Raw genomic sequence first — 14,823 nt, 5'->3', positions numbered from 1 at the left:
ATTTAGGAGTCCTATTTAATAAATCCATTCGTGAATGGGACTGGGCTCAACAACTAATTGGTCGTATGCGAATGCTGTCTCTCCAAGGATCAAAGTTACATGCCGAATATGGGAAATTTTCGCTAATTCCAGTCTTGACCTTCTATTTACAAAAAGTGGTGCCGACGATAACTTTTGGGAGTGAAGCTGCTTGGAATTTGAATCAAGACATTTGGCCACGATTGGAAGGAATTTTTTGGTGGAAAATACTAAAACTACCGTCAAATATTTCTGTATCAGCTATCCGCTATGAGCTATCGATAGAATCCTTGTATGGAATAGTTTTGTGGAGATCGGTAGCATTATTGAGGAAAATGTACCTATCTACATCTTCCCTTCCATATCACATCTTGGCTCCAACCAAAGAATTCCCTCACGATGGTCTGATCAAGAGCTGGGCTGACAAAGTCAGAGCGATTCTGCTTCAAGCTGATATTAAGTTAGAAATGCTTTTAAATCTACCACAAATAGCTAAGAAAAAACTAAGATTGTGGAATTGGATTCAAGATGAAAACAAACGAAATTGCCTTGCTTCCTCCTTATATAATGGACCAGTGACCCATGGAATCGATTTAACATCAAAATATCTAAAATGATTTCCTTCACGATATCATCGCGATCAGTTTTTAAGACTAAAACTAAATCTCTATAAAACAAAGGAGATGCAATGGCTGAAACGTGATAAGGAAACTGATTCCAATATATGTAGATTTTGTCAGACACACATTGAATCCTCCAAACACCTGATAATTGAATGTACGGAATTAAAAGACACAAGATCTCTCTTCCTAAATAAATTCATCCCGTTAACTGGAAATATGGAAGAGTGGTGGTTGACATTGTTATCTGGAAATAACACCAATTTAATTTGTGCTGCAATTAACTACATGGATAAGATTCTAACAATGGCCTAATATGTAGTAGCTAAGGACTTGAGCTGCACAAAGACTGAGGCTTTTTGTTCTGTTGAAATTGATATCGTTCTAGATAAATTTAAGAATGGATTTGGTGAAATGTTTTTGCTAATGATAAACGCGATTGATGCAAATTGTAATAAAAGTTTAGTTAAACTATATGTTACAATAAAAAAAAAAAAATAAGCACTTCCTTCTAAGAGCTAGGTTATGAGTGAATGGCATTAACCTATAAACAAAATCTAAGCAGCTGCAACGTGTGCTGTGCTATACCGTTGTGCAGTGGTCTAGAGGAGGTTTGCTATCCATGAATGCATAATTAGATCACTGTGTTGAAATAGACTTTCACCATTATATAACAGAGACACATGTCACAATAATGCATCTCAATACTGTTTTACCTGTGGGTCTGAAAAGAGCAGTCCTGTGTCCTCGTGGGTTATGACTGCAGAGTTTCCTGGAATGTTCCTCGCAAGCACTGGGACTTCCAAATCCATTGCCTGAAAATTGGTGATACAACAACTGCATGAATCAGATTGTTTTAATACAAGATGAAATATGAGCAGAAATGAGATTATTCTTTTAATTTTTAGTAAGACTTTGGGAAGCAATGGGGCATACAGTAGATCAGTGGTCTTCAAACTGTTTTGGCTCGGGCCCCCCCTGAGCCAAGCTTGGGCAGGCCGGGCCCCCCTAAAAGTGCCAGATGGACAGTATGTAGAAATCGCTATGAACCTTTGCGTGCCATCACCGCACCCTACTCCCAGTACAGACCCTGGGCTCTCCCCACTATCCCAGTTCTGTCGCCCATCCTGCTCCCACCACAGTCCCATAACACAAGCATACACATTTAAATAAAAAATAAATCGCCATGAACTTACCTTCTGCAGGGGCCTGCGCATGGTTGCTAAAATGCCCCGCTCCAGGTTGCTCTGCGCATATGTGCGAGGAGGCGCAGGAGCACCCCCTCGCACATACATACATGCAGTGCCCCAGCCAGCATTTCCAATGAGCTATGCAAGGCTGGCGAAGCAAAAGACCCCCAACGTTACATGGCTCAGTGGTCCTGTGCGGCTGGGGAAATGAACTGTCAAAGGCAAACTGTTTCCCTTTGACAGTTCTGCCAGCGCAGGAGCACTCCCTCAGCTGGAAAAAGCAGCTGAGGGAGTGCTCAGTGTTTCACTGGGCTGGCTCCTCGGTTCCTCCATAATGGGCGAGGTGGCCAGTGGGTGAACGCCCCCTCACCCATTAGGGAGGAGTCGGCAGGCTTGGACTGGCCAATAGGGCGATGACTGTACCAAAAATGCAAAATGCTAGTGTAGGCCAATCAAAATGGGCCACTTTTTTGGCCAATGTGGGCCAGTTTGAGGAGTTGCTTCACTATGCAGCTAGTAGTTTTGACCATTGTTGCTGAATAAATATTCTTTAAATATCACAATTTGTTTACATTTGAATAAAAAACAACCCCTTGGGTACTATTCAAACAGTCTGTGACTAAAGGACTGAATATCCATTTGAAACTGCTGGCCATGTTTTCATTGGTGCCTAAGACCGTTGTATGGTCCAGTCTGACCATGTGAGCTGCCCCCTTCCATTTCCCCAATCTAAAAAAAAAATTATAATAAAAAAAAAAACATTTTTTTTTTTTTACATTTCATGCTGGGCTCTGGCGCCCCCTCTAGGAGTTCGAAGACCTCTGCAGTAGATGGATAGACGGATTCAATACCACGTTTACTACCGACATTACATATTTGCAAGAATTGTGGGAGCCCCTCTACTCAGAGCGAACACAACCGGAACATAAAATAATTATGCACAATATCATTATAGATTAAACTTTACAATAATATTATACACACAGACTAATACAATACAAGAGCAAAACATTCATATTACATGTTGCTCTTCCATTATCCCAAAAACTGCTTTCAAACATCTTCTCAATTTCAATTTCATGGCAACATTGAAGCCTTCTAAGATACCTTCCAAATCCTTTCCTCGTTCATCGTAAGAAAGCCGTCAAAGAATCTCGCAAGATAGATTTGCCGGAGATCCACCAAGTTCGCCCATTTCAAGCACCAATTAAATAAAGATTAAATGTGAGGACCTTTACATACCCGGCACAGTTTATTTGCCCTCACAATGTTCAACCTTGCTCCCAGGATTTCCATCGTATTTAACATGTTTAACCAAATTCTTAAAGATTATTTTCTCCAGGAACTATCGGGAAACACTGACATGTTCATCGGCACCGTATTTACTGCTTTCCCATCTAGCGATGCATAATGCTGGTGGGCATAGGTTGTACAAATAGATAAGAGGCGCCAGTTGAATCTACCTCAGTCAAACGTGTTTTACTAATTGCGGACAGTCTATAAAGAACTTTCTTAGTTAAATCTGCTTCTGATAACATGCTATCACAGGTCCCAGCACATTCGCATAGTCTGTGCTTCTCCTTTCTCTCCGAAGCCAGCTGAACCTGTCAAAACACAGAAACCTGACCTGCAGTAGGGATTCTCCTATAGAAGGTTAACACTTCCCATAGAACCTGGAACTGGAGGCGACAGGAGGAGCTCGTACCGGACCAGTGCATGGCGGCAACTCCTGGGCAGATCTGATGCTTTTTTCCAGAAGATGCCCTCCAGACTTGGCCAGTTCACCTCCTTCCACATCAACATAGCATCTGCCCCATAGATGATTACTGGTACAAATGTAGATCAAATGTTAATAGGGGGTTGGCTGCACATTGTCCGTAACACCTAAAATGCCGTCCACATCAGAATTCAGAGACCAGGGTACTTCTACGTCAAATACAACTGGCTCAGTATCTGCTGTAATGTCAGAATAGACTTCACTATACAATTCTACCCAGGTTCTTCTGAGATGGGTTAAGCAGATTTTGCGGGTGGCAATTAAACAATTTCCTCAGCACGTCCCAGAACTGCAAACGGTATTCTGGGATGTTCTAGAACTGCATTTTTGCTCTATGTACCTTTAACAGAGGAGAAATATCCATTTGCACTTTTGATGGGTAATCCAGATGTGGACCCGCTGCTCTCTGTGCCAGGCAGAAGCCTGTGTGTGGGGGTAATTCAGAGATGGACCTGCTGCTCTGTGCCCGGCAGAATCCTGTGTGAGGGGATAATCCAGATGTGGACCCGCTGCGGTCTGTGCCAGGCATAAGCCTATGAGGGTAATCCAGATGTGGACCTGCTGCTCTGTGTTGGGGGTAATCCAGATGTGGACCCGCTGCTCTCTGTGCCAGGCAGAAGCTTGTGTGAGGGGGTAATCCAGATGTGGACCCGCTGCGGTCTGTGCCAGGCATAAGCCTGTGTGAGGGGGGGTAATCCAGATTTGGACCTGCTGCTCTCTGTGTGAGGCAGAAGCCTGTGTGAGGGGGTAGTCCAGAGGTGGACCTGCTGCTCTCTGTGTTAGGGGTAATCCAGATGTGGACCCGCTGCTCTCTGTGCCAGGCAGAATCCTGTGTGAGGGGGTGGCTGCTGATACTCTTGTTAGAGGAGAATTGCCCAGTATTTTGGCGCTGGACCGTCCTTGTGGGTGGGACCAGACTGCTGTGCAAAAGGAGATTTCTTCTTTGGAAAGCACGGAGGGTTAGAACATGATTTTAGATCCTCCTCTGTGGCCACCATCCCACAGAAAAGGCTACTTTAGCAGGACACATGTAACAGTGGTGAAGGGGGAACAAGCATGGCGGCAGAAGAGGGGAGGTTGGCTGTACACTGGTTGTCAGGAGGGATACCCTACTGGCTTGGTTTGGGGGTGCATCTTACAGCGGGTGAAGCTGCTCCTTGAAATGGAGAGTCTTGATTTGTTTTTGTAAATTGTGGAGGGTTGTGGGTGCAACTCTGAGGTTAGTGGGCATGGGGCCCCACAGTCTGGGGGTGTAGACTGTGAATGCTTGCTTCATAGTTTGATATTGTTAATGTTATGTTATGTTATATATTCTTATAAAGCGCACGTATGCCCTAGGGCTTCTTAAAGTTAAGAATGTTACAAACTAAGTTACCCCTCTTACTCTTGGACTAATGGGCCTTCCTTAATAATCACAGCTACTTAAACTAGTCTTAAAACGAACAATAAAAGCTCCTTATTTGCACATCCACGGAGCAGTTGCTGCTAAGAAGCCATGCAGATGGTGAAGGCTGTGATTTACAAGTGCCACCATTGGTTACCTTCAGGAGGTCCTTTCCCCTCCCCACATCATTAGCTATTACACCATGCATCCCAAACTCTGCCCCCCCTACTACATGCCCCCACTGCTCACCTATTGACACACCACATAGAACCAATCCCCCCCCTCTAGCCAACCACAGCTGCCAAACTGCACATCTCTACTATACACTTCACCCTCGTGATATGGAAACAAGGCAATAACCATTCACGAAAAGATGCGCCAGACACGAGGTTCAAATTCCCAATGCTAGGGTTTATTGCAAGCAAAAATAGTCCCAATTGGCCAACTGTGGTCTCACGCCCCGCAACGTGAGTTTCCTAGACCTCGAGGGACGTAAGAGCAGCAAATTACGTACATCAGTTACATATATACAAAATGCATATCATACAATCAGCTATGCCATGTTTTTATAAGCGCACCGAGGAGCCGCGAGTCTTGAATTGTCCGACTTCCACAACTCTCACACTTCTCTCCTCTACGCCCCTGGCTCCTACTCCGTCTGTGAGTGGAACTAAAGGCAAAAGAAAAGCACCAAAGATCTGTGGATCACTTTGCCTGTCGAGGCCGCAAATTATACCGTTTCACTCCTGGTATTGTATGATCCGTGAATAGTGGCGTTGCACTTTCAGTATCAGGCTCAGTGTCAGCCTGCGGCACAATGATGGGTAGCGATGAGCGCCGTGGCAATGATGTAGTTTTTCTTTCGCTTTGGTGCATTTGCAGAAACTGGTGGGCGCCAAAGGGGTACACGCGTTGTTTCTGCTCGTGTTTGCAATGCAGGGTTTGTGTCGCTCGGCAGTGATGTTGTTTCTGCTGAGCAGCGTTGGGGCACTTTTCGCCCTTTCCCCTTACTGGCAGCCTCCTCAGGCTCTGTTTCGAGTTTCACTTCTCGCTCAGGCTGATGCTGTGGCAATGGACTGGCAACAGTTTCTTTCGTTTCCGAGACCGTTTCCTTTCTCTGGTCGTCGGAAGTTATCAGCAGTCCAGGGAATCTTTTGGCATGTGTCGCATGGATCCATGCTTTCCGTCCGTCCACACGAATGGCTGTTTGCGTCTCCAAAAGTATTTGGTAGGGGCCGCGCCAACTGGGTGCTAATGCTGTCTTCCGCTCAAAGTTCTTTATCAAGACCCAGCTTCCAGGCTCCAGCGAGTGCCCCGGTCCAGTGTATCACACTGGTAACGCCTCCTGCACCTGCTGATGAATCAAACGCAACTTCTGCATTAAAAGGCCACAGTACGTGCTTAACATAGGATGCTCGACCTCACATAATCTTTTGGGCTGCGGTGCGTACCATACATTTGCCGGTCTCCCCATTATAATTTCATAGGGGGAGAGCCCAGTTTTAGCCTGCACAGACATGCGCATGCACAATAGCGCTAGGGGGAATGCATCCACCCAACTCAACTTGCTCCCAGCACAGATTTTAGCTATCTTTGACTTTAAGATACCGTTATGTCTCTCAACAAGCCCGGCAGAACTGGGATGCCTGGAACTGTGGAATCGTTTCTCTATCTGCAGACCTGCACAGATCTGCAGTACTACTGCGCCCACAAAGTGTGGGCCGTTGTCTGACCACAGGACACGGGGCAACCCGAACCGGGAGAAATACTCTTTCATCATTACTTTTGCCGTTGACATGGCAGTGCAGTCTTTTAAAGGATATGCCTCCACCCACTTGCTAAATGCACAAATCACCACTAAAACATATTTGTAGTTCTGGCACCTTTCCATTTCTATGAAATCAAAATGGATCACCTCAAAGGCATGGAGGGTGGGCCAAAACTACCTACTTGAGTCGCAGTTCCCTTCCCTACATTGTATTGCAGGCACGTAATACAATTCTGCACTAGCCTTTCTGCATTCTTTTTTATGTGCTCATTTTTCCATACTGTGGATAAATGCTGCACCATCTTCTTCGCGCAAATGTGGGTAGGGCTATGCGCCATTGTAACCATTGCGGTTACGTAACAATTTGGCACAATCCAGTTCTTGGTCTCTTTGTCCACCCATCATCCTTCCAAATCTAACTCAGCAGAGCCCTCACACCACCCCTGAATCTCTTCGGTCGTGGCCTCAGCCTGCATTTCTTTGACTGTGGCAACTCCATTCTGTATCATACAAGGTACTTCCTCAGTCTGTACTGTCATCATTTTATTTCCCAAATCTGTGGCTGTTTGTTTTGCAATCCTGTCTGCAAATGTGTTTCCCTCTCCCACTTTACATGTTACTTTTTTATGCGCCTCGCATTTCACTATAGCTAGGCGCTTTGGAAACGTGAGTGCAGACAACAATCGCACAATCAAAGGCCCATGCTAAATCCTGGCCCCATGTGATGTCAAGAATAATAGCCGCACGGCCTATTTCTTCCACCTTGTTCCTGTGTCAAAACCACCAATGCACATCCTTCACTCTCACTCACAAATAGTCTAAAGATCTTTTTATAGTTGGGAGTGCCTAAAACTGGCGCAGCACACAATGCAGCTTTCAATCGCTCAAACGCTTTCTGACATTCCTCATCCCACTGTAAAGGCATCACTGCATCCTTTTTAGTTAACTTTATCATCGGCTTCACAATCAACGCAAAATTACTGATCCACTGCCGACAATAAGCGACCATGCCTATTACAGCTCTCACTCCTTTTTGAGTTTTTGGAATAGGCATACTAGAAATACTTTCTATGCGTTCTGGTGTTAAATTTTCTCTCTTCTTTCGAAAGTTGGAAACCCAAATAAGAGACACCTTTTGATTATACTGGAATTTCTTCAAACTTGCCTTGTGACCATGGGTCGCTAGGTGTGTCAATAGTAATATAGTACTTTCTTTGCAGATCTCTTTTGTGTCAGCAGCTAATAACAAGTCATCTATGTACTGCAAGAGTACACAACCTTCGGGTAATGCTAACATGTCTAGCTGCTCTTTTAGCGCTCTGCTGTAAATGCTTGGGCTTTCTGTGTATCCTTGTGGAATGCGTGTGAATGTGAATGATCGACCTCCTAGAGTGAACGCGAACAGATATCTACTGCTTTTATCCAGTGGAATGCTAAAGAACGCGTTCTTCAAATCAACTACACTAAAGTATTCTGCAGTGGCCGGTCAGTATTGTTGTGACATCTGGGACCAAAGGGAATTGTGGGTCTACCACTTTGTTCAATGCGCGCAGATCAATTATGAAACGATATGGTACTTCATTGCCTCCTTTCTTGTAAACTGGAAGAATCGGGCTGTTGCATGTGCTACCTGCAATTTCTTCAACCACCACCAATCTCACTAGGTCAGTAACAATACTCTTTAATCCCTTCTCACCTTCAACAGAAATTTTATACTGGGGAATTCGTGGTAATGTAACACCTTCTTTCAAAGTTATTTTTGCTGGCTCTATTTTCAAGCATCCTACATCGTTATCATGCATTGCCCACAGACAGGTTGGTACTCTACTTAGCTCTTCTGGTAACGCTTATGACATAAATTCCGTCACCGGTGCATCGTGAGGCCACATCGTGAGGAACACCCCATCTGCTGTACAATGTATAACTGCCCCCAATTTTCTCAACAAATTTAATCCTAGCAAGTTCTCCCCACAATTTTCTGTCAGAAGAAATGGACACTGTTCCGTAAATGGTCCTATTGTAATCGGGACAGCTTCGGACATGGGGTTAATTACTGGTGTACCTGCGAACCCTACAGAAACATTCTTTTGCCCCGACAGTGGGATCTCCGGAACCAAGTGGTGGTCTATCAAACACTTCTGCGCCCCTGTATCTACAAGGAAACGGTGCTCCTTATTCCAGACTCTCATTTCTACGTAGGGTCCTCTCTGATTCACGGGAATAGACACTGGTTCCGACCCCTGCCGAGGACTGTCCTATTGCGAAAATAACACATTGTCCGATGTGTAGTCACCGCTGCTGCTATAATACATGTTTGGCTGTGTATCAAAAATATTCCCATTTCCCCCTCGGTGTCCTCCACTCTGATCATTTCTCTGTTGGCCCTGCCCGCCCTGATTTTGGTTCAGAACACTTTGGTTCAATGCCTGGTTCTGTTGCGCTTGGTTTTGACCATAGGATTGGGTTTGAGTACCTCCATTGGTGTATCCCTGCTGCATGCTATTTCTGCTTGGGCCGTTTGACCCCTGATGTCCTCTATGAGGCCTTCTCTGACCAAACCCACCTCTATTCTGTAGGTGCGGGCATTGCGCCCGCCAGTGTCCTTCCTCCTTACAATACGCACATTGATTTAATCCCAATGACACCCCATGCATATTATTCAAATTTCCCCGGCCTTGTGCATTTCCTCTACCTCTATTGTATCCAATGACCTGCTGCAGTAACACCCCTACTATTGTTCGCATCGCTTCTTTTCTCATCTCCAATGGGTACCCATTACATATCTCACTTACGTCCTTCACTGACATTCTTTTGTTCGACATCCATCGCATTGTTTCCCCCACCCATGCCTGCAATCTTTGTTCATCACCCATTTGTCCCGGTACCGGCAAATGCTTTGCACCACCTGAAAAAACTCTCGGCCACGATTTTTGCATATACAACCTCGACGCCTCGTTCCTACCTTTCTTAATACACTCACTACTATATCCAGGTGTAGTAAACATTTCAGCATATCTATCTTCCATTTCATTTTTCAGTTCAATGAGTTTGTACACATGTTTTCTTACATCCTCCTCTCTTTGCTCACTGCGTGCTAACTTATTCAAATCTAACAATCGTTGTGGCGGTAAATTCCCAAGTATCTTTTTCCATTCTCCCACCAAAATTTCCCCCATGCATTCCAACACTACCTGTCTCTCGTTGCTTCTTCGGTACCCATACAATGAGGCCAATGCTGCCGTCCCATCATTTCCTTCTATGTACATTTCTGCCTCTTGCTGTAATTCAATCTTTCTTTCTTTGCTGATCGCGCTTCGAGTTACCCGTCCAAATCCTGTTCCTCCAGCCCCGCCTGTCGTCTCCCCGGTCTCAATTTCGACTTTGGGAGGGGCGGATGGGACAAGTGACACAGGTGGCATCTGTGACGGGCCTTCCTGGGTGCTGGGAAATTGTGTGTCCGCGGTCTGTGCTTGTGGGAGTGCTCGTGCTGTGGGCGGGGCTTGGGTTAACGCTTGCATGAGGGGAAGTGTTTGGGCTTTGGGAGGGGGTATGAGAACTACTGGTTGGGCCTGTGCAGTCACTACTGGCGTGTTTGGTTTTGATTCTGGTTTTGGGCCTCGACCCGTATTAGTTAGCAAATGTTCCATTAATTCGTCTGCTATGTGTAGTTCCCGCTGCGGGTATACTCCTATGTTCATTTGCTCACGTCTTCCTTCCCGTCTTAGACTTGCCGTCCACTCCTCCTCCTCCTTTTCTTCTGCTACCTCAACCTTCGATTTGTGCCTACGCGCATGCTTCTCTCTACTCCTAAATCGGAGCATTGCTTCCCTCCTCCAATCTTTGACACTCTCAAAAGCTGCGGGTCGCGCTTTTTTCCTAATCAGCACCCTTTCTAGGTTATCTGTCCTCGCAATCTCAAAACTACCATTAATCGGCCACTGATGGTCCTGTTGCTTTCTAGTTTGCCTATGCCAAATTTCACAAATTATTATCGCACCCACACCATATTTTGCATTCATGTCATAAGCCGGCGTTCCCCCAGGCAGTGCACTTTGGCCATATTCCAAGGACAGTCTACCGCAGCGGAAAAGCCCCGCTAAAGTGGACAGTACTCCAGGCATGTTTTTAACCTTCCCCTTTGGTTAGCTAACCTTTACCTGGACGTTTGAATTAGCAAAATCAACACTCTACCAAAAATCAGGGTTTTGTTTGAATCGGGGAATGACTCACCTGATAAAACAAGTCGCCTGTCCTAACGCAACCTCTCCCAACGTCGAGTCTGCGCTTCTCTGGCTTCTGCTTTGTTTCGGGACCCTCGCCTCCTTTGCCCTCTGGCCCGGTACGTCGATCAGGAATCAGATGTGTGCAGATCTGCGAAGGAATCTCTCCTCACTTCTACAGGGCGCCCCGTACACCTCTTGATCCCGGCTCGATCATCCTGTCCTCGCCGTTCTTCCGCCTTTACTCCGTTACAACATATACGATGGGGCAAGTGGGGGAGGGTCCCTATTCGGGCGCCATCTTGAAAGGGGCCCCTAGGGGTCCCTCGCGATATGGAAACAAGGCAATAACCATACACGAAAAGATGCGGCAGACACGAGGTACAAATTCCCAATGCTAGGTTTATTGCAAGCAAAAATAGTCCCAATTGGCCAACTGTGGTCTCACGCCCCGCGACGTGAGTTTCCTAGACCTCGAGGGACGCAAGAGCAGCAAATTACGTACATCAGTTACATATATACAAAATGCATATCATACAATCAGCTATGTCATGTTTAACACCCTCCTTTATTAAGTTTCTTTGAACTCGGGATGACGATGGACATTTCTGACGGGTATGACAATTATGACACTTTCGATGTCTATTCTAGTAACAATGTGCAATTAGAAAGTACGGAGGCATCTTTTAGTTGTTGAACAGAACACGGTGGTTCTGTTCTTGGAAGCAAGCTGCACACGGGGGGAAGAGTCACATTCCAAGCTTTGCTATCTATGAGGTACTATTCGTGTCCTGGGAGCCGACACGCTCTAAAGGGTTTTGTGAAGGGGGGCCGTAAGAAGAGCATAATTCAAGCCTTTAGCTGCTTTATTCTAACATATTCTGCCACAGTACGAGACTGGCTGGCAGCTGTGAAATGATTAAATGCCCTGCAGCTCTCCCTCAAGGCTACAGAGAGGGAGCGTGGGCATTACTTTCTGGGCTACTCATGAGGAGTTTCAACGAACTCCTCAGTCCCGCGACCTTGCCCTTTCATATTCAGACAACAATGTTAACAGTTGAGCAGAGTAAGCAGAATCCGCAAGAATTGCAAGCTGCAAAGCAGTGAGCAATGGTTAACAAGCAAAATGGCGATTCTTGCTAGGTTTAAAATGGCCGCTTGTTGGTCAAGCATAGCAGTCTGTATTTCTATAATTCGGTGCATAAGACGGTTGGCCTGCGACCATCAAGTTACATCTGTCATTCAAATGAAGGGTATTCACTTTTCCAGACTGACACTCCCCCACTCCCCAGCTAACTTCCAACTCCACCACAGTGCACCCACACTTCACAAATCCATGTGCACAGTCCATCACGTGCTCCACAGCACAACCTCGGCCCCCGCATCTTCACCCTTCAACTTCCTGAAACACTCACCCTCCCATCATTACCATTCATCCCACACACACACACCCTCACCATCCCTCCACACTCATAGAACCCTTGGCTAATTCCCCCAACAGCAACTACAAACCCGCCATATTAGCATATCCGACTATTCAGCCAGTACTATTGCTCAGCAGGTTAAGCGCTCGCTGCAGTGATCAGTGCATGATCCTCAAGTTCCAAGTTTTAATCCAGGCAAGGCCAATCTGCCTTTCATCCTTCGGGGGTTAAATGAGTACCAACTTCTGCTGGGTCATAATTGCATATTAAAATGTTCTATGCACAGCGCTTAGATGAAAGCACACTTTAAGTAACACGATTATATTACCAGTGCCATCCACCCTCAGCCAATCACATGAACGCTGACACTCATCCACAAATAGTTTCACCTCCCTAACCACCACTCCCCACTCCACCACCAACACTTTATTACTCTTCCCAAAAGGTCACAGCCTATCACCAGCCTATCAACATTCTCCCCTGGCTTCTCACCTCCAAAAGCAGTTCCTTTCCATCACCCCGGCTGATCCCATCAAGACTTAGCTCCATCCACTGCAACTCTTCAATCTATGGGTAACCCCCTGCTCACACATACGCGTGTGACATCAACCCACAGGCCACCCCTGGGTCCAGAACAGCACTCATGTTTGCATCCCACAACGCCCTTTTCATTCCTCTTATTCACATAACCTCAGCCCCCCCCACCCCTCTGCCCCCCCCACCTTTCATGCCCAGATCACACAAGCTACTTTAACCACCAATGTCCATAACCTCAAACTACGTCTCAGCCACTTCATCCATCTGACAACACGCCTGTCCTATCCCTTCAAACTGCAATCACCTACACACCACTGACTTCTCACATCACACACCAACCTTCCCTTCCCAGCCAAGCACACTTACCCATACAGACCCATCACCGTGATTGTACCAACTCAAATCCACACACACAATCACATGACCATTCACACAAGTCTCGACCCACCTTTCTGTCGAGAGTCGAGACCCTGTAAACCTATTTTGTGCAAATATCACCTTGCGATTGTCAGCGTGGAGAGGGTAAACATGGCGAAAACTGCACTGTATAAATGCTGGCTGTTACAAGAATTACAAATGGGTATTCAATAGCAGTACTCAATGGGCATCCTGCAGAAAGCCACCCCGATTGGTGGAATGGAATGATAGAACAGTGGATAGAGTTGCCGCAAAAGTGTCAGCGGCACAGGAGCTACCTTGAGCCCTTGTTCCACAACAATGGGCGGGAGGTCAGACAATAACTGAACCCCTGCTGCTTGTGAGGCTCCAGGTAATGACTGAACTCCTGCTGCTTTACAGGCTCCAGGCAATGACTGTACTCCTGCTTCTTCGGGGGCTACAAGCAATAACTGAACATCTACTGCTTCAGGGGCTCCAGGAAATGACTGAACTCCTGCTGCTTCAGGGGCTACAGACAATAACTTCTACTGCTTCAGGGGCTCCAGGTAATGACTGAACTCCCGCTGCTATACGCAATAACTGAACTCCTACTGCTTCAGGGACTACAGGCAATAACTGAACATCTACTGCTTCAGGGGATCCAGGTAATGACTGAACTCCTGCTGCTTCAGGGGCTCCTACTCGTGCTGTTTTACGGGCTCCAGACAATGACTGAACTTCTACTGCTTCAGGGGTTCCAGGTAATGACTGAACTCCTGCTGCTTGTGAGGCTCCAGGTAATAACTGAACTACTGCTTCAAGGGCTCCAGGTAATGACTGAACTCCTGCTGTTTGTGAGGTGCCAGGTAATAACTGAACTACTGCTTCAGGAGCTCCAGGTGATGACTAAACTCCTGCTGCTTCAGGGGCTACAGACAATAACTGAACTTCTACTGCTTCAGGGGCTCCAGGTAATGACTGAACTCCTGCTGCTATACGCAATAACTGAACTCCTACTGCTTCAGGGACTACAGGCAATAACTGAACATCTACTGCTTCAGGGGATCCAGATAATGACCGAACTCCTGCTGCTTCAGGGGCTCCTACTCATGCTGTTTTACAGGCTCCAGGCAATGACTGAACTTCTACTGCTTCAGGGGGTCCAGGTAATGACTGAACTCCTGCTGCTTGTGAGGCTCCAGGTAATAACTGAACTACTGCTTCAGGGGCTACAGGTAATGACTGAACTCCTGCTGCTTTACGGGCTCAGGTAATGACTGAACTCCTGCTGCTTCAGGGGCTCCAGTTAATGACTGAACTCCTGCTGCTTGTGATGTGCCAGACAGTGATGGATCTCCAGCTGCCTGTAAGGTACCAAACGATGACTGAACACCTGCTGAGTGAGTGAGGTTTTGCAGTACAGGGTCTTGGTTTCAGTGCATTTCAGCTTTGCTTTATATGGCAAATGACCGTTTCTTTCAACATCCCTCCCGGGAATGACATCCTC

The 14,823-nt window shown here is 46.3% G+C and overlaps 1 protein-coding gene across 4 annotated transcripts in view; it reads right to left on the bottom strand.

Moving 5' to 3' along the window:
• Window positions 1-14,823, bottom strand: part of GLT1D1 (glycosyltransferase 1 domain containing 1) — a 924,582-nt gene that overhangs the window by 165,533 nt on the left and 744,226 nt on the right. For all 4 annotated transcript variants that reach the window (XM_069620130.1, XM_069620126.1, XM_069620129.1 and 1 more), the window contains one exon: window positions 1,355-1,453. In XM_069620130.1, the coding sequence (XP_069476231.1) occupies window positions 1,355-1,453 (99 nt within the window). The remainder of the gene's footprint in view (window positions 1-1,354; window positions 1,454-14,823) is intronic.

Source organism: Ambystoma mexicanum, chromosome 10 (assembly GCF_040938575.1).
Source record: "Ambystoma mexicanum isolate Mex_15411 chromosome 10, UKY_AmexF1_1, whole genome shotgun sequence".
NCBI classification, from domain to species: domain Eukaryota; kingdom Metazoa; phylum Chordata; class Amphibia; order Caudata; family Ambystomatidae; genus Ambystoma; species Ambystoma mexicanum.
The sequence above is the reverse complement of the archived record's forward strand: the minus strand, read 5'-3'. Positions and strand labels throughout refer to the sequence as shown.